This window comes from Dama dama, chromosome 14 (assembly GCF_033118175.1).
Source record: "Dama dama isolate Ldn47 chromosome 14, ASM3311817v1, whole genome shotgun sequence".
NCBI lineage: Eukaryota > Metazoa > Chordata > Mammalia > Artiodactyla > Cervidae > Dama > Dama dama.
In genome coordinates this window covers 18,942,224-18,963,367 of record NC_083694.1, presented here as the reverse complement: position 1 = coordinate 18,963,367, position 21,144 = coordinate 18,942,224, and the positions used below count along the sequence as shown (strand labels likewise).

Below are 21,144 nucleotides of genomic sequence, written 5' to 3'. Positions count from 1 at the left end.
TCCCCTGCAGGAGGAAATGGCAACCTTGGTAAAGAATCAGCCTGCAGTGCGGGAGACCTAGGTTCGATCCTTAGGTTGGGAAGACCCCCCTGGGGGGGAGGGAAAGGCTACCTACTTCAGTATTCTGGCCTGGAGAATTGCATGGACTGTATAGTCTATGGGGTTGCAAAGAGTTGGACACAACTGAGCGACTTTCACTTTCCAGTATTCTTTCCTGGAAAATCCCATGGACAGAGGAGCCTGGCAGGCTACAGTCCATCAAGTCACAGAGTCAGATATGACTTAGCAACTGAGCAGCACATATACAGAGAATGGAATGAAATGTGTAGGTAGAGTTTTAGAGAACAATAATAAATTGGTCACTACTGTAGCCACTAACCATATCAAGAAACAGAACACTATACACTGCAGTCCCATAGGTAATATTTTTGTTATCATTATTGGTGCTTAAAAGGATCCTTATATACAGTCTTAGAGAAAGAGGAGGATGGAGAATCCCTATTTGGGGGCTAGAGGTGGGGTAGAAGGTGCTGTTAGAAACCCAAATCAGGGAGGAAAGATGGACGATGATGGGAAAGGGGTTAAGGGCACAAGAGAGACAGCTGACTCTCAAGCCTTTGACAGCAGTGAGTGATGTCAGCACCTGCGCATTTCAACTCTCAGACTGCTCTCGGAAAACACAGAACAGAAACATGCTGGACCCAGGACGGAGCTTGTATGCCACAGGCATTCTGCAGACCTTCGGAAAAAAGTGAGCCAGCTTCATCCCTGGAACCCTAGGGATGGAATTACGGGCAAACACTATAGCCCAGAGTTCTACAACAGACTTTCGAGGAAGCCCCAATATAGGAGACGGTACTGAGTATGTCCTCCCTAAAACCAAGATGGTTTTAAGCTGTTGTTTAATCCCTAAGTCGTGTCCAACACTTTTGCGACCCCTCGGACTGTAGCCCTCCAAACACCGCTGTCCATGAAATTTTCCAGGCAAGAAAACTGGGTCAGGTTGCCATTTCCTTCCCCAGGGGATCTTCCCGACCCAGGGATCAAACCTGCGTCTTCTGCATTGGCAGGTGGATTCTTTACCACTGAGCCACCAAGGAGTCCATACTTTGACCCCTTTTCTCCCTACACAGTCTGTAACATTAGCTTGCTTGATGATCACTCCCTTAATTATCAAGGAAGAATAACCACAAGAAATGATCTGGTAATTTGAGTTCTGATTGCTTTGTATTATGCCTGTTTTACAGATCAGAAAACAGAAACCCAAAGAGGTTAAATAACTTAATCAGCTACTAGGTGGAAGAGCTGAAACTTCCACGGTCTTTTTGTCCACTGAGCCTTCTACTACAACAAGCTCTTTATCCAAAGATGAATAAAGAACCCTCCCCAGTACTTTGTTGAAAGGAAAACTTAAAAGAATGTGCTTTTCTTAGCCTAAGAGGACCTTCATCTGTGTTCATACTAATGTGGGATTTTGTTTTTTTGTTTTTGTCGTTTTCTAATTCCAGGATTTGTAGGAGAAAATGCCCAGCCAATCCTAGAAAACAACATTGGAAACCGAATGCTCCAGAATATGGGCTGGACACCTGGGACAGGCCTCGGACGAGACGGCAAGGGGATCGCTGAGCCGATTCCAGCCCTGCAGAGGCCAAAAGGATTAGGACTTGGGTTTCCTCTACCAAAAAGCACCCCTGCAACCACTGCCTCCAATTCAGGAAAATCCGCCTAAGAGGAAAAGCAGAGGAGCTGTTTAACAAGTTTTATTCGCTCGCTATAGCCCATTGTTCTAAAATGACAACATAGCTTCTGTGGTTGAAGCTGAAATCGAACATCAAAGCCTCAGACTTGCCCCTCTAGCTTCCTAGCTGCTACAGTTCTGCCAGAGTGATAGAAATGGGATTTCATCACAGTTCATGGTGCTAAAGTAAAAACCTTCACCTTTTAAAATTTTTCAGTGACTCGCATTCTAGGTGTAAAGAACAGCTTGTTTCTCTTATTTATTTTGATCTTGTGTTGTCAGTAATTTCTCATGTTTTAGCTTGATTCATTCCTGTGTGCGCTCGATGCCCCAGCCACCGAGCACGCCTACGTGTTTCTAAAATAGGATTGGCCGGAAAGGGTTATGTTTCACCTCATCCCTGTCTGTCCTAACCGAAAACACCTGTCATCACATCAGTGAAGTCCTAAGCACATCGTTTTTTGAAAGGCTGGCCAATTTCGTATGCCTTGAATTTGACTTTTTTGTTAGGATTCCTCAACAGGGTGACACCCATTCATCTTCTATCCTTGGACACTGTAGTATGAAGTTCACAGCTGACAAACAGCAGTTAATGTTGCCCTCTGACATGTCGACAAAAATAAACCTCATCATTGTGATCACCACAGTGCCCTCAACATGACTTTACTGCAGATCTTATCAATTTTACCTCATTTAGAACATAAAATAATTATGGAAAGAAAAATGTATTTTTTAAATTCACCATGACTGAGTTGTAAACTCTATTAATAATCTAGACTTCCTTCTACCTCTTTGTTCCCAAAGGTTGATATTTTTTTTAAGATCAACTCAACTGTAGTAAACTGATTTTAAATTTTAACCATCAGAGTAAGTTAGAATATCGACTCAATTTATTTGAAGATTTTAATGGCTCTCCCAAGAATTCAGATTTCTGGCAACGATCCAGCCCGTTTACAAGGTGTACAAAAAAAATAAATAAACGGTACTGTTTGCCGTTTCTAACACCTAAGCAGTTACTTTAAAACCAAGCAAAACAAGTCATTTTTATTATGTGCCTAGTATTGTTACATCTGAATCCTCTGCTTCATAATGTCCAGGATTCTGAATTGCTGTTAGTTTAGATGTTGGTTTGTTATTGTCTTCATTAGTAAGAACTAATAATGATATTCTCTTTTGTAATGACGTTTATTGGTTGAGTGAAGGCCAAGATAACACATGTGAATCAACCTTCTACTGTTTTTTAAGCTTTGTTTTTCTAGGGCAGTTTTAGATTCACAGCAAAATTAAGGGAAAGGTACAGAGATTTCTCAAATATCCCCTCCCCACACACATGCATAGCTTCCCCCATTATCAACATCCTCCCCCCACCCCAGAGTGGTATATTTGTTACAGTTGTCAAGCCTACATTGACACATCAAAATCACCCAAACTCCACAGTTTATATTACAGTCCACTCTTGGTGTGGAACATTCTGTGGGCGTGGACTAATGTATAATGACATGTCTGCCCCATTATAGGCTCACACAGAGTAATTTTACTGTGATAAAATTCCTCTTGGCTCCTCTCTAACAGGGTTCAGGGACTCTGACAGTCCCCAGGAGTCTTTCACAGTGGGGAAAGGAGGTTTGTGCATGTAATAGACCTGTCCCACATGGTCCTCTAAAGAAAATACTGCTCCTTAGGGAGAGGAAGTTCAGTGTGCTATTTGAAAGGCTTAATGGTTTGCCAACTCACAGGTTCCTTTTCAGAATTATCTTCCTTTCTAGGGTTATCATGGTAAGAGGACAAGTTGGCCAGGGAACAATAGGCTACCAGGGGAGTTGGTTTTCTCGTGCCCTTCTTAGCCTACCAGGTGAGCATTCTCATTGGATAAAGTAACTGTTGTTTGACACTTTCCTAAATGTCTGTTACTTGAAAATTCACCATTTTTAAAAAAATGTTTTTTATTGAATACTCATTCCATCTACGTAAGACGCAAAAAGCTGGGGGAGATTGTTTATATTTAGGTTTAAAACTTCGTTAGGGTAGCGTATAGCACTCTAAGGTCTGTTCATGAAGTTTGTTTTGGTTCCATTGCCTGAAGATCTTTTAAAATCCTAGAATTTTGCAAAGCCAAATTTGGAGCCACAGGTAAAACACAATGAGGTTTTTGTGAGACTGACTGATCCCAAATTCCCATGGACTTGACCATTCTTTTTCACTTCACCATGGTCTAACTCTCACAGTGAGGAAGAGCAGACTTTACACGCGCTGGCACAGGGGAGCTCCTTAGCTAAATGTTGCAGCTTTATAAATATTTTTTCTTGTTCTCCTGGATGGGCATCAATTTTCTGAAGAAACTTTCTAAGATATCACTGAGCTCAGGTGTTCTCTAACTCCACCTCCCAAAATAATTCATCTTTATATTTTCCCCTAATAGAAGAAAGGTCTCAATGTTGACATCTTGAGCCCTGTCTGTGACTCACAGAAGATTTCAAACATGTCTTATTCTGTTGGAGTATTTACGGAATACGTGAATCAATACTCAAAGCAGAGAAGTGGTGACTTCACAAGCGTTTCCCTGCTCTCACACAAACCTCCCTTCACATTTCAGTGAAATTTAAGAATGATCATTGCACACCTGAAGTTCTGCTTGGACCTGAACTTAATCAGAGAAAAGAACACAATTGAAAAATGGAATTTTTAATGTACGTCAAATATCTTTAAGAGATGAAGTTCACTAATTTACGTTTGTTGTAAAGTTAATTTTTATCAGTTCCTATGCCTATAGAACCCAAATCATCCAAAAGAATTCATGTTTTAGAATGTATCAATCATATCTCTCTAAAAAGGCAGTTAGATTTTTCTCTTGTCCTTCATAAAGCCAACACTTCTATAGTATCTAAGCCTCGTATCAAATTAATTGCTTGTACTAAAACTTTTAGAGAATGCATAAGTCTCTTCCATTGCTATCCAAATTATCTATTCCCCAGCAAGTAGCCAAGAGACTGAGTGTGGCTACATTAGCAATTCAACATTTTGCCTTTATATACTTGTTATACTTGATATTAACCAGATTGTGTGCTGGTGTCATTTACTTCCTCCCTTCTTTCTCCCCAAATACAATTTTTAAGGCAATGTTATCCCCCCTCAAATTTCTTTGCTTTTATTTTTTAATTATATGGTCTCCTTTAAAAGAAAATCCACTGTTAACTAACATTTACCAGTTAATTGGTATCAGCATTTGAAAACAGATTTTATAACTCATACTGTTGCTATCAAACAGAAGTTAAGACAGTAGGGTTAAAGATATGCCTAATGTATACATATAGGTATGTTTACAGGGCATGACTGTGCAATTTACAGACATGATTGCAAAATAATTGCATCTTATTAATATCTTAGCATTGTGAATTGATATTCTTGCAGTTAATTGAACTGACAATTGCTTCTCTTCAATATGTTTTCATTTTGAGCAGATATTTCATGAAAGAGAAAAATCGCTGCTGAGATGCTTTTTAAAACCATTTCCTCCTGTCCTCTGTTTTTCTTTTAAAAAAAAAAAAAAAAAGTGACCTAAATGGTATTGCAAAATGAAGTTGTTTAGCAAAGAATATTTTGGATTTTTTTTCTTTTAGTAGAAAGATATAATAATAGTACAACACAGAATGAAAGAATGAACATAATGTTTAAGGATGTTATTTATAAGCAGTCATTGTCTTTGTGCTTTAAATGTTTCCCTCTTGAACTAATAAAAAATAAAGTTGAAAGGACTTTAATTTTTTTTTTTTCTTTTTTAATTACTGAAAGTCGCTCAGTGGTGTCTGACTCTTTGCGACCCCGTGGACTGTGCAGTCCATGGAATTCTCCAGGCCAGAATACTGGAGTGGGTAACCATTCTCTTCTCCTGGGGATCTTCCCAGCCCAGGGATGGAACCCAGGTCTCCTGCATTGCAGGCAGATTCTTTACCAGCTGAGCCACCAGGAAAGCCCAAGAATACTGGAGTGGGTAGTCTATCCCTTCTGTAGTGGATCTTCCCGACCCAGGAATCAAACCAGGGTCTCCTGCATGGCAGGCTGATTCTTTACCAACCAAGCTACCAGGGAAGCCCTGCTAATTACTACCCATTGACAGTTAACATTGAACAGTGCCATTAAGTGTTAGTTGCTCAGTCATGTCCAACTCTTATTTACCCCATGAACTGTCGCCCACCAAGCTCCTCTGTCTATGGAATTCTCCAGGCAAGAAAACTGGAGTGAGTTCCCATTTCCTTCTCCAGAGGATCTTCCCAACCTCGGGATCAAACTCAACTCGCCTACATCACAAGCAGATTCTTTACTGTCTAAGCCACCAGGGAAGCCCCAAATTCATTATTCATGTTTCAGTCCTAGAAAATGTCAACATTTTCTAAAAAAATTTTAGGGGAAAAAATTGGTAAACATATTTGATTTCATTTATTCACAGCTGATTGTGACCTGTTATACCACATTTCCCTGGTTTTGTTTTCTCTGATGCTGGGCTAGACTAACTGTCTTAAGGTCTTTTTCCACCCAAAGATTCTGATTCTAAAGGAACAAGTGCAAGTTCTCTCTGAAACAAGTGCAAGTTATCTCTCTGATAACTTGAAATACAGATCAGAACCATATGTGTTACTCCATTTCCTTCTGGAAAATTGTGCTTCTCAGAAACCTGCTTGGATATTTTAAATATTTTATAATACTCATTAAAGTGTTGAGTTCCATTGCTTATAGGAAGCATCTCATTATGTTAATAAAATACTCTCTTTTCTCCCCCAAAAAACTGAATTGTGAGTTGAGTAAGTGGATTTTTTTTTTAATCCAATAGGTATTAAATACTCATTTATTTAACAGGCTTGCAGTAATATATACTCAACTGACAAGTGGACCATGAAGGCTCCTTCTGCTGGGTTCCTACTAGGCAAAGACTCATTACTTTACCCACCTGACATTTTAAGTAGATCCAGATTTGTCTCTAGCGAGTCAATGCCATTAACTGCCAGGAGTATGATCTACTATTGCCACTTTCGGTTTTATCTGTACATTAGAGTTGTCTTCTGTCTTTGAATTGTCATGGAGTTTAAATCATTCTCAGATTCACCGACCTCACTCCTGTTGCAGTGTCAGAATGTCCCGTGTTTACTCCTTCATCTTTGAAGGATGAAGTTAGGCAACAATTGAAGGCTATTTTTGTGTTTCTTTAGTTGTTTTTCTTTTTCCCTTAGTTTAAGTATTCAAGATACATTAATAGCATTTTAAATCTGTGTATAATTCTTGATCTTTCAGCTATAAAATGGTAAAGACAAGCCTGTATTATGATAGCATCCCAAGCAAAAAGATCACTCAGACCTTTTTTCTACCTGTTTTCATCTTCCGATTAAATTTCAAGGAAATGTTTATTCCTTCCTAAAGGTAGTATTCTATAATAAGATGAGAAATAGTATACTAGCTCATTACATACTTATAAAAGATGCTTTCCAAAAGCAAACAAATTCCTACTTAGTGAAGTAAATTTCTTCAAATGCCAGAATTTCATAGTTAGGATGAGCAGATGAGTTTCAGGGGGAGAAATTAAGGCTTCATTAGATACCTGTGTGGCTAATCTAAGTCTAAAGTTCTTTTCTGATGGCTATAATTGATTGTGGAAACTACAGATAATCCATGCTGCAGGTAGGGGGAATGGAATTCACAAAACAATTTTTAAGGGAACGTGAAGTACTTGGCAGAACACACTGAGATTGTGAAATGTCACGTTCGAAACCACAGTATTTCTAAAACAATGATCATGGTGTCTTTAGGCTTTCAACAGTCAGCCAGGTGGTCCAGAAACTGAAGGCCTGGTTCTTGACCCTCCCCCATCTTTACACCCATTTCCTTTTGTCACATCACTCCTGATTCCTTTCCACACATCTTCATCTCCTTCACCTAAGTTTAACATCACAGGACAGCCTTGCAAAATGGAAACCATCGCAAGCACACAGGAAACCTGCCTGATTTGACTCCCGTCCCATTGTGTTTCTCCATTATGTCCCTTAACAACTCAGCTAGAAACAAGCGGCAGATTTTTTCCCCACTCACTGAGTAATTGTCTGCGCCGCAGTGACAGATGTGCAATATAGCAGCTTCTTTAGGAAAAAATTAACAGTTTGTCCAGCATGTCAGCTCGCTCTTTTTAGTGCTTGGGAGGTCTTGGCCCCATTATGGATGATTTAGAAATTGAGGCAAGCAAAAACCAGCTGCCTGCGCTGAAAGCCTTCGTTAGTCGCCCTCATCTGCATTCCAAGACTCACTCACATCTAGAAATTGGTAGAGCCCCTCTGGCCACGCGATGAGGATGGGCTGACAATGCCTTGATTTGTTGAGAGAGAGAATAAATGGGTTTTTCAGAAGATGAGGAAATATCACCATTACTGGCCAATTTACAGCATTTTATCTGTTCTTCAAACATGTCACTTTTGTTATTGTTGCATGGTAATTACATAGTGAAACGGAAAGAAAACAAATTCAGGTTACGTATTCAGATGGATTGCAAAATCATATAATCCTGATAAATGCCCATTTATGATACACATGGATGAAAGGTTCATTTTAATTTTGAATGGCTAGCTCAGCCATAAATAGGATATGGGATTAAATTCCAGAGAATCTGATTACATAAAAGCAAATAGTCTTTTCACTTTTTTCAGATCCAGGAAATTGAGGGAGATATAGCATGGTATATTCACAAACAGGATTGTCCTCAGACAAGACAAAAAGTAAATTCAGACTTGCTTTCTGAAAAGGATGAGAACTTTCCATGAAGCTGGAGAGCTATCTTGTTCTAGTGATGAGTCAGTCCTAAAGGCTTCTCAAGAGGCAAGGGAGCCTAGGCTGAAATAGTTCCAGTTTGGAGGAACAGCCCTACATTTTAATCTCTACTTTCCTGATCACTTCTGCATTCTCACCAAACATTGGGATACTAGAAATCCAATGACTTTTTCTTGTGTTCCTCTTTCTGAGGCTATTTCTCCTTCATCCTCAGACCCTATTATTGTAAAGGAATGTTGCCTGGAGAAGTTTAGCTGAGCACAGATACTGAAGATTATTGAGAGGAAAAGAACAAAGGGGCGGCACCCCAGGGCTGCTACTGAAAATGTCAGGTGTATAAAGTAGGAAAAGGGAATGGCTACCCACTCCAGTATTCTGGCCTGGAGAATTCCATGCACTGTATAGTCCATGGGGTCGGAAAGAGTCGGACACGACTGAGCAACTAACATGTTGCTTAGTAGGAACCCAAAAGAAGGAACCATCATCATGCACTTATCACGTGAGTATATATTACCATAAACCTGTTACATAAATAAGTTGTTATTCTCAATATCTCCAGCACCACTGAGTCCAAGCTATCAAGTTTTACCTGGAAAATTGAAACTTATCCTTTTACCTTCTAACTTGAATCCACATATCATACTACAGGACTAGAGTGATCATTTCAAAGTTCAATTCTGAATTTTTAGTTATTCTTACCCTTTGTTGTTGTTCAGTTGCTAAGTCATGTGTGACTCTTTGCGACCCCATGGACTGTAGTCTCCCAGGCTCCTCTGTCCATGGGATTCTCCAGGCAAGAACACTGGTATAGGCTGCCATTTTCCTTCTCCAGGGAATCTTCCTGACCCACACCTCCTGCACTGACAGGCAGATTCTTGACCACTAAGCCACCTGCTGCTAAGTCACTTCAGTCGTGTCCGACTCTATGCGACCCCATCCCGGGGATTCTCCAGGCAAGAACACTGGAGTGGGTTGCCATTTCCTTCTCCAATGCATAAAAGTGAAAAGTGAAAGTGAAGTCGCTCAGTCGTGTCTGACTCTTCACGACCCCATGGACTGCAGCCTACCAGGCTCCTCCGTCCATGGGATTTTCCAGGCAAGAGTACTGGAGTGGGATGCCATTGCCTTCTCCGAAGCCACCTGGGAAACCCTCAAATAAATAAGTACTTAACACCTATTGGCTCCTAAGTTTGCTGTGGCTGGGATAGAGGGATAAAAGAGGCACACCAGTACTTAATTGCCTTGGCCCAGGGGTGACAGGTGTTACCTCTGTTCAGGATTCATTGGCCAGAACTGGTCACACAAGCCCAGCTGATTTCCAGGGAAGCTGCTGGAAGTAGGGGAGCACGCAGATGTCTGAGAGCACTAGTTGTGCCATAGTTATACTATTTCTACATGGTTTCCATATAGCACGGCCAGACCGTTAAACACCCAAGTAACATCTATTTCATTCAGTCTAGGATGCCATCAAGTTTAAGATGCACCTTAATTTTATGTATCATTACAAAGAGTAGGAAAAGGCAACCCACTCCAGTATTCTTGCCTGGAAATCTACATGGATGGAGAAGCCTGGTGGGCTACAGTCCATGGGGTCACAAAGAGTGGGGCACAACTGAGCATGCATGCAAGAAAGAAGGAAAAAACACAAACTACAATCCTCTAACCCTGGCAAGGTGCCTCCACTCCAATTTCAGGACTACTGAAATGTGAGAAAATGGTCAAATATGTTCATGAGTATTGAATGAAGGTGAAGATAAAAAAAACTCTGAGGAATGCCAGGGAAGGCTGCATGAATGAACAGATCAGATTGGAGCTGCTCCTTGAAGAAAGATAGGGTTCAGCTAGAAACAAGGAGGGTTCATTTTTACCCAGAGATGCTTCTGTTATGTTGACATGATATAACATAAATGGCTCAGGCACTGGAATTGTTCCAAACTATATTCAATGCCCAGCCCTAATACCTTCTCTGAGCTTCCCTGGTGGCTCAGCGGTGAAGACTTTGCCTGCAAAGGAGATACAGGTTTGATCCCTGGGTCAAGAAGATCCCCTGGAGAAGGAAGTGGCAGTCAACTCCAGTATTCTTGCCTGGGAAATCACATGGATAGAGGAGCCTGGCAGGCTGCAGTCCATGGGAACACAAGAGTCAGATACAACTTGGTGACTAAAGAACAACAATGCCTTCTGTATGTTTTGAGACTAATCTCACAAGTTTCACATTTTTGTCTTTATTTTATTTTGCTGAAGTTAGAAATAATACCTACCTCATTGGATTATGAGGGTGAAATGTAATAATGCACAGAAAATATCCTATCTTTCTCTAGCACATAGGAGGTGCTCTGAATTGGGTACCATTTCTTTTCTAGTTTCTGATGAAGTGATAAAGTGTCTTTGTTTACTCTTCTGGGTGAGGGAAGAAGTTCAGAAGTGTTAATATATTTTTACTTTGCTAACAGTTCTTAAGAAAGACAAGCGATGTTAAACAATCTTCCCAATTTCATAGTCATTGATGGGCATACCCTTAATAATAAACTTCTGCTATGACTCCAGATGGTAAGTTTTTTTAAAATTCAATACAACACATCTAGAACCTATAATCAGTAAAAATACAGAATTCAACAACCTGCACTCAATCATTATCAGTTGACTGAAGATCATCTAGGAATCACTGGCCACACCCATCAAGGCCTTGGGAACCTGGCACGGCTCTAGTCTATGCTACTGATCTCACAGAACTGGTCCAGGACTGATGCTCATGCTATGACAAATTCCTTAGATGGGGCTGCTTGCTTAAGATGTTTAATTTGAAATTCTATCTTTTCACATAATCTTTTTGAGAATGTATTCTAGGACAGTGGAAACTTCAGCATAGGAATCACCAGGAAAGGACTTAAAAAGTGAGATTCTCAAACTCCATTCTCAAAAAGCAAGAGCCTTGAGAAAGACTGTCTTGGAAGAACCAAATCAGACTATCTCCAAACTGTCTCCAGGCTATCTTTGCAAACATCTGAGCTTAGCCTTCTATGGCAGACCCTACTGAGTCATCTGCCCCAGCTCTCTTCTTCTGGGAAATGTTTTCAATACCACCACCCTTCCACCCTCTCCTTAAGACAATTTGGAATTAGAACTAATTTGGAATTAGAACTAATAGGTTTCATTCTGGCCCAGGTGTAGCTGGTCTCTTGAATGAAGAAGCTATCTGACTGGGCACAGAGGAAGTATGTAAATGAGGTAAAGAATGGAGGAGAGGAACAAAGAATTAAGATGAAAAGAAGAAATGTATGGGTTTCCTACAGAGCTGGAGCCTGGTGTAAACTTGCTGAATGTTCTCTCAAAAGAGACCAGAGGACCATTACTGGGGAGGTGAAGAAAGCAATCCTTTCCTATACGAGAGGGTGACATCTCTTTGCATGGAACTAGCCTCATATGAGGAGAAGGAAATGGCAACCCACTCCAGTATTCTTACCTAGAGAATTACGTGGACAGAGGAGCCTGGTGGGCTGCTGTCCATGGGGTCGCACAGAGTCGGACACGACTGAAGTGACTTAGCATGCATGCATGCATTGGAGAAGGAAATGGTAACACACTCCAGTATTCTTGCCTGGAGAATCCCAGGGTCAGAGGAGCCTGGTGGGCTGCCATCTACAGGGTCGCACAGAGTCAGACATGACTGAAGCAACTTAGCAGCAGCAGCAGCAGCCTCGTATGGGCTTCCCAGGTGGCGTTGGTGGTAAAGAACCCACCTGCCAACGCAAGAGACATAAGAGATGCAGGTTCAATCCCTGGGTCAGGAAGATCCACTGGAAGAGGGCATGGCGACCCACTCCAGTAACCTTGCCTGCAGAATCCCATGGATGGAAGAGCCTGGAGGCTAGAGTCCAGAGTCGCAAAGAGTCAGACATGACTGAAGTGATTTAACACGCACAGCCTCTTATATTATTGGGAAGAATACTTTCCGCATGGGTCTCAACTATAAACCAGAGGATGAATCATTCACATTACACAAAGCTTTGCATGTTGTAGGAGAGCACAGGGTCTCTTTAGGTAGCATTTTCTCAAGTACTTATTTACAGACCATTAAATACTCAACAGAGGGAAAAAGTAAAAGCCCAAGTGCTTAAGCCAGTATTTGTTAAATATCCATCATAGATTCAGATAAAGTAAATCTAAAATCATAATGACAGTTAACTGTCCAGTTTTTAGATTTTTATATTAGGAGGAGGAGCTAAAACAACAGCCTGTCCAGGTGAATACAGTACTCCTGAACATTCTACCATGGTTTTAATTATTTTTTGTTACCTTATCCTCAGTCCCATAGGACACGCCTTTATCTTATAATAAATGTTCTCTTTTTGTACTACTTAAACTTTCTGTTATTTCCATATAGGACTAATTTTCTGCTGGATGTTGGCTAAGATGTAAATGTATTATAAAACAGAAAAATATTACTATAACTTGACCAACTGAATTTTCTCTGGTTGTGCAATTATCTAAGAATTTACAGTTTTAAAGTCACTAGTACACCTTATAATGCTTTAATAAAGTTCCATCTTGTGGCAATGGAGTATTCTAAATGACTTGGCCTCATCTTCCTTTTATTCTTTTGTCTTTATAAACTGAGTCCAGCTCTACCAAATTCTAACCCAGTAATTCCTATCAATAGAGGAGGCCCATGACTTCAAGAGATTCTCATAAGACTAGAGAAGAATTCTGAATATTACTTTACTTTTCAAATATGCTAATGAAAATATCACATATGATATTTTTCCCTGAGCTGTTTTACAATTTCTGTGTCATAGAGTAGAAGAGAGCATGGTAAGTCTGTAAATGATAAGAAGCCACTTTCTTCAGTCTTTTTATAACATCTTATGAAAGTGAAAGTGGTAGTTGCTCAGTCGTGTCTGACTCTTTGCGACCCCATTGACTGTAGCCTACCAGGCTCCTCTGTCCATGGGGATACTCCAGTCAAGTATACTGGAGTGGGTAGCCATTCCCTTCTCCAGAGGATCTTCCCCACCCAGGGATCGACCCCAGGTCTCCTATATTGTAGGCAGATTCTTTACTGTCTGAGCCACTAGGGGAGACCAAAGCCCATTGCATCTTACAGTTGCTTGCTTAATCACGTTCTCAGGCTACCAAGTTCTGCTGTTGGTTGTTGGGTGGACATGGCTATAACTGTTAGGCTGGTTCCCTTGAAATCAGCAGCTACCCTGTTCACCATTCCACCTATCTCCAGCCTTTCAGACAGGAGTCCCAGGGCCTCCGCTATAGAAAGGAAGCAACTAAAAAAGAAAAAAAAAAAAAAAAAAAGGCAGAAAACAAAAAGCAACTCTTTAGCCCTGGTAGTTTGATTGCCTCTTTTCCAAAAACATTTAGCTGTTCCAGGTCCTAGTTGTGTCATGTGGGACATGCAGGATTTTCAGTTGCAACACTTGGGATCTAGTTCCCTGACCAGGGATCAAACCCGGGCCCCCTGCATTGGGAATGTGGAGTCTTAGCCACTGGACCACCAGGGAAGTCCCCATGCTTGTCTTTTACATCTGGGACACAGAAGCAAGGAATACAACAGAAGTAACACCGGACCAAGAGTTAGAAGACTTGCATTCAAGTTTGGTTCATCCCTTACCAGTTCAGGGGCTTCCCCAGTAGCTCAGCTGGTAAAGAATCCGCCTGAAATGCAGGAGACCCAGGTTCAATTCCTGGATTGAGAAGATCCGCTGGAGAAGGGATAGGCTACCCACTCCAGTATTCTTGGGCTTCCCTGGTGGCTCAGCTGGTAAAGAAACCTCCTGCAAAACGGGAGATCTGGGTTTGATCCCTGGGTCAGGAAGATCCCCAGGAGAAGGAAATGGCAACCCACTCCAATATTCTTGCCTGGAGAATTTCATGGACAGAGGAGCCTGGTGACTTACAGTCCATGGGGTCACAAAGAGTCAGATAAGACTGAGCAACTAACATACACACTCACCTTCTTGATTCAAGACACTCACCTAACTGTTCTGATTTTTGTATCCAGATTTATAAAAAGAAGTGGTTGTTTGTGAAAAGGAGTTGATGTTTCTGAGTTTCTACTCTACACTGGGGATTTCTTACATAGTTTTCAGGTGAAGTTTACAGAAAGGTATCCATACCTCTTGTTGGTCTTTTTCAGTTGTAAAGATTAGATGACACCTAACACTGATAATTCAGTCTAATAGGGAAAAAAATTACTCCTAAACCAGCACAAAGTCCACATTATCTAATACTTAAGGACGTGCAATGTTATCGCTTATAGGTAAATTACTATTTAACAATAAATAAAATTTTACTTAAATGAATTAATATTCAAATCAGTGTTTAAATGCAAACAGTATTTATATTGTATCATTTAAAAATTTTTAATTTCCTTAAGTACTTTATTTCCCCTTTAACTTCTTTCTGCTGTTAATTTAGTTGATCAAACTATCAGAATAATGCACAAACATACAAGCTCATCCTAAGTCTCAATAACCACAAATTCAAATTTTGTGGGGTCCGTATATTAATAACTAACATTTGACAACATCTCCTGGTATATGTCTCATGACATGTCAGGCTCCTAATCAGACATACAGGATAAAACTAACTTGACAACATGACCTTGGGCAAGAGATTATGCATGATTTCCCAGAACAATGAAGAATAAAGTGATTTTTTTTTTCTTTTAAAGAACTGGGGTTCAGTGTAGTGACCTTAACTCCATATACAGTTTGAAGAATTGGAATAGGTTCAGAAAAAAATCAAGACAAATGATTAAAGGCTAAAAGGACTGACTTTAAGAAAAACACAGACAAGAAATAATGGAGAGTTTGCTAAATAATAACCACAGAGAGGGTCTCATCATCTCAAAAATATTTTAAAGACACAAACATCCAGAAGAAACAATGATTTCAAGAATTACCCTTTAGGAAAGAGACTCACTGACTTAGAAAATGAACTTATGCTTGCCAGAACAGGGCAGCAGAAGCAAGGGGGTGCAGAGGATAGGGGGAAGGGACAGATAGGGAGTTTGGGATGGTCATGAATGTATATTGTATATATATATAAAACATGTACATATATATAGAATCGCTATATTTAAAATGGAGAACTAATTAGGACCTACTATATAGTACATGTAACTCTGCTCACTGTTATGTGGCAGCCTGGATGGGAGGGGATTTGGGGGGAAAATAAATACAGGTGGCTCTAGTTGGTAAAAAAAAAAAAAACCCACCTGCCAATGCAGGAGACATAAGAGCCACGGATTCAATCCCGTCAAGAAGATCCCCTGAAAGAGGAAATGGAAACCCACTCCAGTATTCTTGCCTGGAGAATCTCATGGACAGAGGAGTCTTATGGGCTACAGTCCATAGGGCTGCAAACAGTCGGACATACCTGAAGTGACTTGAGCACCCACGCACAAATACATGTGTATCTATGGCTGAATCCCTTCGATGTTCACCTGAAACTATCACAACATTCTTAATCAGATATTAAGATAATATCAGATATTGACCCCAATACAAAATTAAAAGTTCAAAAAAAAATTTTTTTTAATTAAAAAAAAAAATTACCCTTCAGTTCTAGAATGGGAAAAACATGGATTGGTTGGTTTCAGATTTTTTTAAAAAAGGAAAATGGTACTTGAGTAAAAAGGAACAGAAAAGCATCTCTTTTCAAGGAAACCAGTAAATTAATCAAAGGAAGAACTCACAGGAAATCTCAGTCTGAAGTAATTGAAGCCCCTTGTGAATCAAATGAAGACTGTCACTGAACCCAGTTTGGGGGTGATAGGCAGTAATTCTACCCCTCTGGAGAATCTAATCTCGCTCCACAATGTGAAATCACATACGCAGCAGGTGTGGCCAGGACAGGGTTTTGGTGCATCTTCACACTGGGCACTGGCCTCTGTCCACCCTTTTGTTGATTAGCACAAGGTTGGGCTTGGAAGAAATTTAAAAAGTGGTCCATTTTCAAAGATAGTGAGCGCCAGCCTACCAATGCAGTAGTAAGGGATATTCGCGGGGGAAAGTCTAGGCAAACAAAGGGGCAGTAGAATGCCTAGGATTTTCAGGCAGGCTCATTCTGTTGGTAAATTCAAAACATAAGAAGGGGAATAAGTGTTTGGGGGGTAATAAATCTAGGCAAGGGGAAGACTATTAACCCCGTAGTACTCAGCCAATGAGGAACAGGGGAGGGACTTGAGTGCTAGGATAACTTGCTCCGTGTAACCACTCTGGGTGTGCCTGCCCACCAGACACCCGATCTTGCAAGACAGTTATTAAAGCCTTGCTTCCAGCTGCACCTCCAAGTTCATTCTTTGGACTTGGGTGGGTGGGCTTTATTTCCCACAGGCTGTGGCCCTTTCCGGGTGTATTTTTTAATCTGACTCTTGCAGCTGTGAAAATAACCAAAGTATCTCACAGGTCATTAGGCTAGGTAAACTGCTCGTTACAGAGCAAAACGAGACCAATGACAGTCATTTCAGCCAAAGCAGACTGTGTCTACATCCTACCATCTGATTACATGCCACTTGCTAAGTATTTATGGAGCATCTACCATATGCTTATCACTGAGCTGGCTACTGCAAAGATTGGTAAGAATTTCACGGTGTATTCACTGGCCACAATGGACTTGGAATCTGTTTTGGAGAAATCCAATAAATATTCAGAAATTATATTTAAATATTTAATAATAAAATTGGCACAGGCACTGGCCAATGAGTGTAGATACCCATCTGATTTGAATAGATGCCAGCTATAAAGACCGATACAGTATAATGGCGCATGTTGGTAAATACCATCCCTTCTTATATCTGGGTTTTAAGCTTGAGGGGGAAAAAAACCACTATGTCTAAAATGTTGTATTGGGTTGTAGAGAAAAGGGAATCCTCATACACTGTTGGTAGGAACATAAATTGGTGAGCCACTATGGAGAATACTATAGAGGGTCCTTAAAAACTAAAAACAGAGTTATCATATGACCAAGCACTCCTGGGCATATATCTGAAGAAAACTCTAATTGGAAAAGACACATGCACAATGTGTGTTCATAGCAGCACTTTTAACAATAGCCAAGACATGGAAACAATCTAAATGTCCATTAAGAGATGAACAGGTAAAGATGTTTTATATATATACACACACACACACACACACATATATATATATACATTTATGTATATCTTATTATGGGCTTTCCTGGTAGCTCAGATGGCCAAGAATCTGCCTGCAATGGAGGAAAGGCAGCTTCAATCCCTGGGTTGGGAAGATCTCCTGGGGAAGGGAATGGCTACCCACCCCAGATATAAACATATGTGATGGAATATTACTCAGCCATCAAAAGAATGAAATAATGTCACTTGCGGCAACACAGATGCAACTAGAGATTATACTAAGTGAAGTAAGTTAGAACAAGACAAATATATCATTTACATATGAATCTAAAAAAAAAACAAAAACGGTACAAATGAACTTATTTACAAAACAAAAATAGACTCACAGACATAGAAAACAAACTTATAGTTACCAAAGGGGAAAGGACAGGAGGGACTTTGGGATTAACAGATACAGATTACTATATATAAAACATATAGACAAGGACCTACTGTGTAGCACAGGGAATGATACTCAATATCTTATAATAACCTATAAGGGAAAAGAATCTGACAAAGAATAGATGTGTGTGTGTGTGAGATTGAATCCCTTTTGTACACCAGAAGCACTGTAAACCAAGTACACTTCAACTGAGAAAAAAAAAAAACAAGAAAAAAAGGTTACATTGAATACGAACAAATGTCGATGAAAAAGATGGAATATAAATGTGTGTATGCTGCTTTTCCCTATTGGTGCCAGATATCATCAACCCATCACCATACTCTTTCATGATGAAACCAGGTGCAGAGTCCTTGGCCGTGAAAGTTAACTAGAGTAACCATCAAAGTTAACTAGTGTCATGAAATCCATTTATTAATACAATTCCATAATGACACCATAAGTGTTGGTCACAGAAGGGGGGTAATATCAAGCCCAACTGGGTTTCCTTGGTCCCTCGGCGGTAAAGAATCTACCTGCTAATGCAGGAGACACAGGATCAATCCCTGGTCCAGGAGGGTCCCACATGCTTCAGAGCAATTAAGCCCATGTACCACAACTTTTGAGCCTGTGCTCTAGAGATGGGAGTCACAACTTCTAAGCTGGCACACCCTAGAGCCCGTGTTCTACAACAAGAGAAGCCACTGCAATGAGAATCCCGTGCACCACACAAGCAGAGAAAAGCCCACATAGCAACAAGACCTACCACAGTCGAAAATAAAATTACAAAAATTTTTTTTAAAAGATACCCTTTGCACAAATTTCTCCAGTGATAATTTTTTGATTCTTTTCAGAAATCTCTTCCTGCTTATCTCTTAATCAAATGGATCTTACTTCTTTCAGATGTTCACATATTGGTTTTCCTCATTCCCATTCTTTTGCTTATTGCCCTCGTTTTGTCTGGTTAAAAAGATTCCCCAGTAATCTGTGTCCATTTAGAATCGGCTTAAATCTCATCTCTTTCCACAACTCTTACCCTTATAATATTTTTAGGCATGTTTTCTAAGCACTGATTAACAGAATAAAAATAATATAATAAATAATATTATTTTGTTTAGGTAGGGGTCACTTTTTAATCATTCACCCGTGGTGTATTTTAGATAGATATCTTAGCTCCCTATTTAAGCAACTCAACACAAAATTATATATCTACTGCTAGTTACACCATTTATACAATAATAACTGATCCATAATTGAAATTTGACTGAATAAATTAATTTTTAAAAAGTCTACAGGCCTGAAAGCTATGTGCAAAAAATAGGGATGTTTAAAATTGCTTCAGATTTTTTGAGAAGTCCAAAATCAGAATAGCTGTTTGCCCAGTTTTACTTAAGGGAAAACACGTTTTCAAGCAAATGCAGTAGAAACGACTGTAACTATTTCACACAGGGCTGCCTCCGGCCAATTTTCTTAACTAAAAGGAAAAGTTCACGGAAATCTGTAAACAAAACGTCTACCAGAGGTGACAAGAAAACATTAACTCACATCCCCTCCGGTGAGCGTAATCTCTTAGGCCAGCTGGCATTTTACAAAGGTTTACCTGGTGTCAAGCCTGCTGGTAACTCTGTTATTCTGATTTAGAAATAAAGGATTGACTCAGAGGTGTCTATGAAATCATTCTGCAGGATGGTAAATCCCAACTTTAACACTAGAATAAGCGATGAACCATCAGCTCCGGCTGCTTTGGGAGCTGTGCTTAAGTAGATCTTCAGGTTGTCCGTGCGGCCCGGGGAGAGGGTAGCAAACTCGCTCTCCGCATGACGCTGCCGCCCGCGGAGGTTACCCCCATCCGGGGTCTGTGCGAATGAATGGTCCTTAAGTCCGCAAAGTGGTTTTTGAAATCTGAATAAGAGCTCGGCTATCATCTACAAAATTGTGGCTCGATGAATAGAAATTATGAACAGATCCCGTTTTCCACTTTGTTTTATTGGCGAGCATCCTTAGTGAAACTGACTCTTTCCATAATAAGCTGTCATCGGCAGCAATTGTTTCGGAATATGGTCTCCGTGTTTGATTGCAGGGTCCGCCGGCTTCAGACGGCAGGAATGCAATGCTTAAGCTTCTTCACTTATTGCCTGCTGGTGTACAAATACAGGATTTGGCAATTTCGCCTGAAGCCTTAGTCTCTTCTGCTACATACACCCACTCTGCGAGGTTCTGAGGATCCAACTTTCCCCAGGCTCCGAGACAAGAGGAGGCACATCAAGTTGAAATCAGAGCAGGGGTGTGGGTCGGCCTCATGCATAATCAACCCACAAAATACAGTCTGATGGACCACTTGCTATAGATGAACTCTAGACTCCCCACCACAGAAATAAAAATAAATAAGCAACAGCCAAATCCTCATAAAAGCTGAAAAGAAGCAGTTGGTAGTCCAAAGACCACTTTAATAATAGGAATAAAAAGAAAACCAAAGCTGAATACAAAAAGGTTGTACCTGTTTGAGAAAAAAAGAAAAAAAAAAAAGAATTCACATAAGGAAAAGAATCAAAGTCAATTGTATATCATGCATCCCTGTAGCAAAGGAAGCCTGGAGAAAGGAGGAAATTTCAGAATCTGAAACCCTTCTGACACTCCCCAGATAACAGTACACAATGTATTTTTAAAATCCCTGTGTTAACATATTCTGTGAGGGTAGGTATCGAGTTATTTAGTGTCCTCTGGCAGTAGAAGAATCTCTATATAACAAAAATGTTGATGGAACAGACTTCTTTGTACGGGGGCATCTATACTGACCCTGCTTAGCAGCTGAGTCCTCAATGAATTTTGTTAACAAAAAAAGTTTTGCTTTGGGAACTTCCCTGGTGGTCCAGTGGCTAAGACTCTATGTTCCCCGTGCTGGGGACTGGGGTTTGATCCCTGGTCAGAGAAGTAAAGCCCACAGCCTGCAACTAAAGGACTTAAAGATTTTGCATGCTGTAAGGAAGAAGGGAAAGGCTACCCACTCCAGTATTCTGGCCTGGAGAATTCCATGGGCTGTATGGTCCATAGGATCGCAAAGAGTCAGACACG

The 21,144-nt window shown here is 40.4% G+C and overlaps 1 protein-coding gene across 2 annotated transcripts in view; it reads left to right on the top strand.

The window, feature by feature from the left end:
* Positions 1 to 5,490, top strand: part of GPATCH2 (G-patch domain containing 2) — a 191,502-nt gene extending 186,012 nt beyond the window's left edge. The window contains exon 11 of one of the 2 annotated variants that reach the window (XR_009695754.1): positions 1,509 to 1,622. Coding sequence is in view for 1 of the 2 variants with exons in the window: in XM_061160038.1 (XP_061016021.1) it covers positions 1,509 to 1,729 (221 nt within the window). In the remaining variant the exon portion in view is untranslated. Of the gene's footprint in view, positions 1 to 1,508 lie in introns of both variants that reach the window. The other variant, XM_061160038.1, reaches the window with a different exon arrangement.
* The last annotated feature ends 15,654 nt before the right edge of the window (positions 5,491 to 21,144 follow it).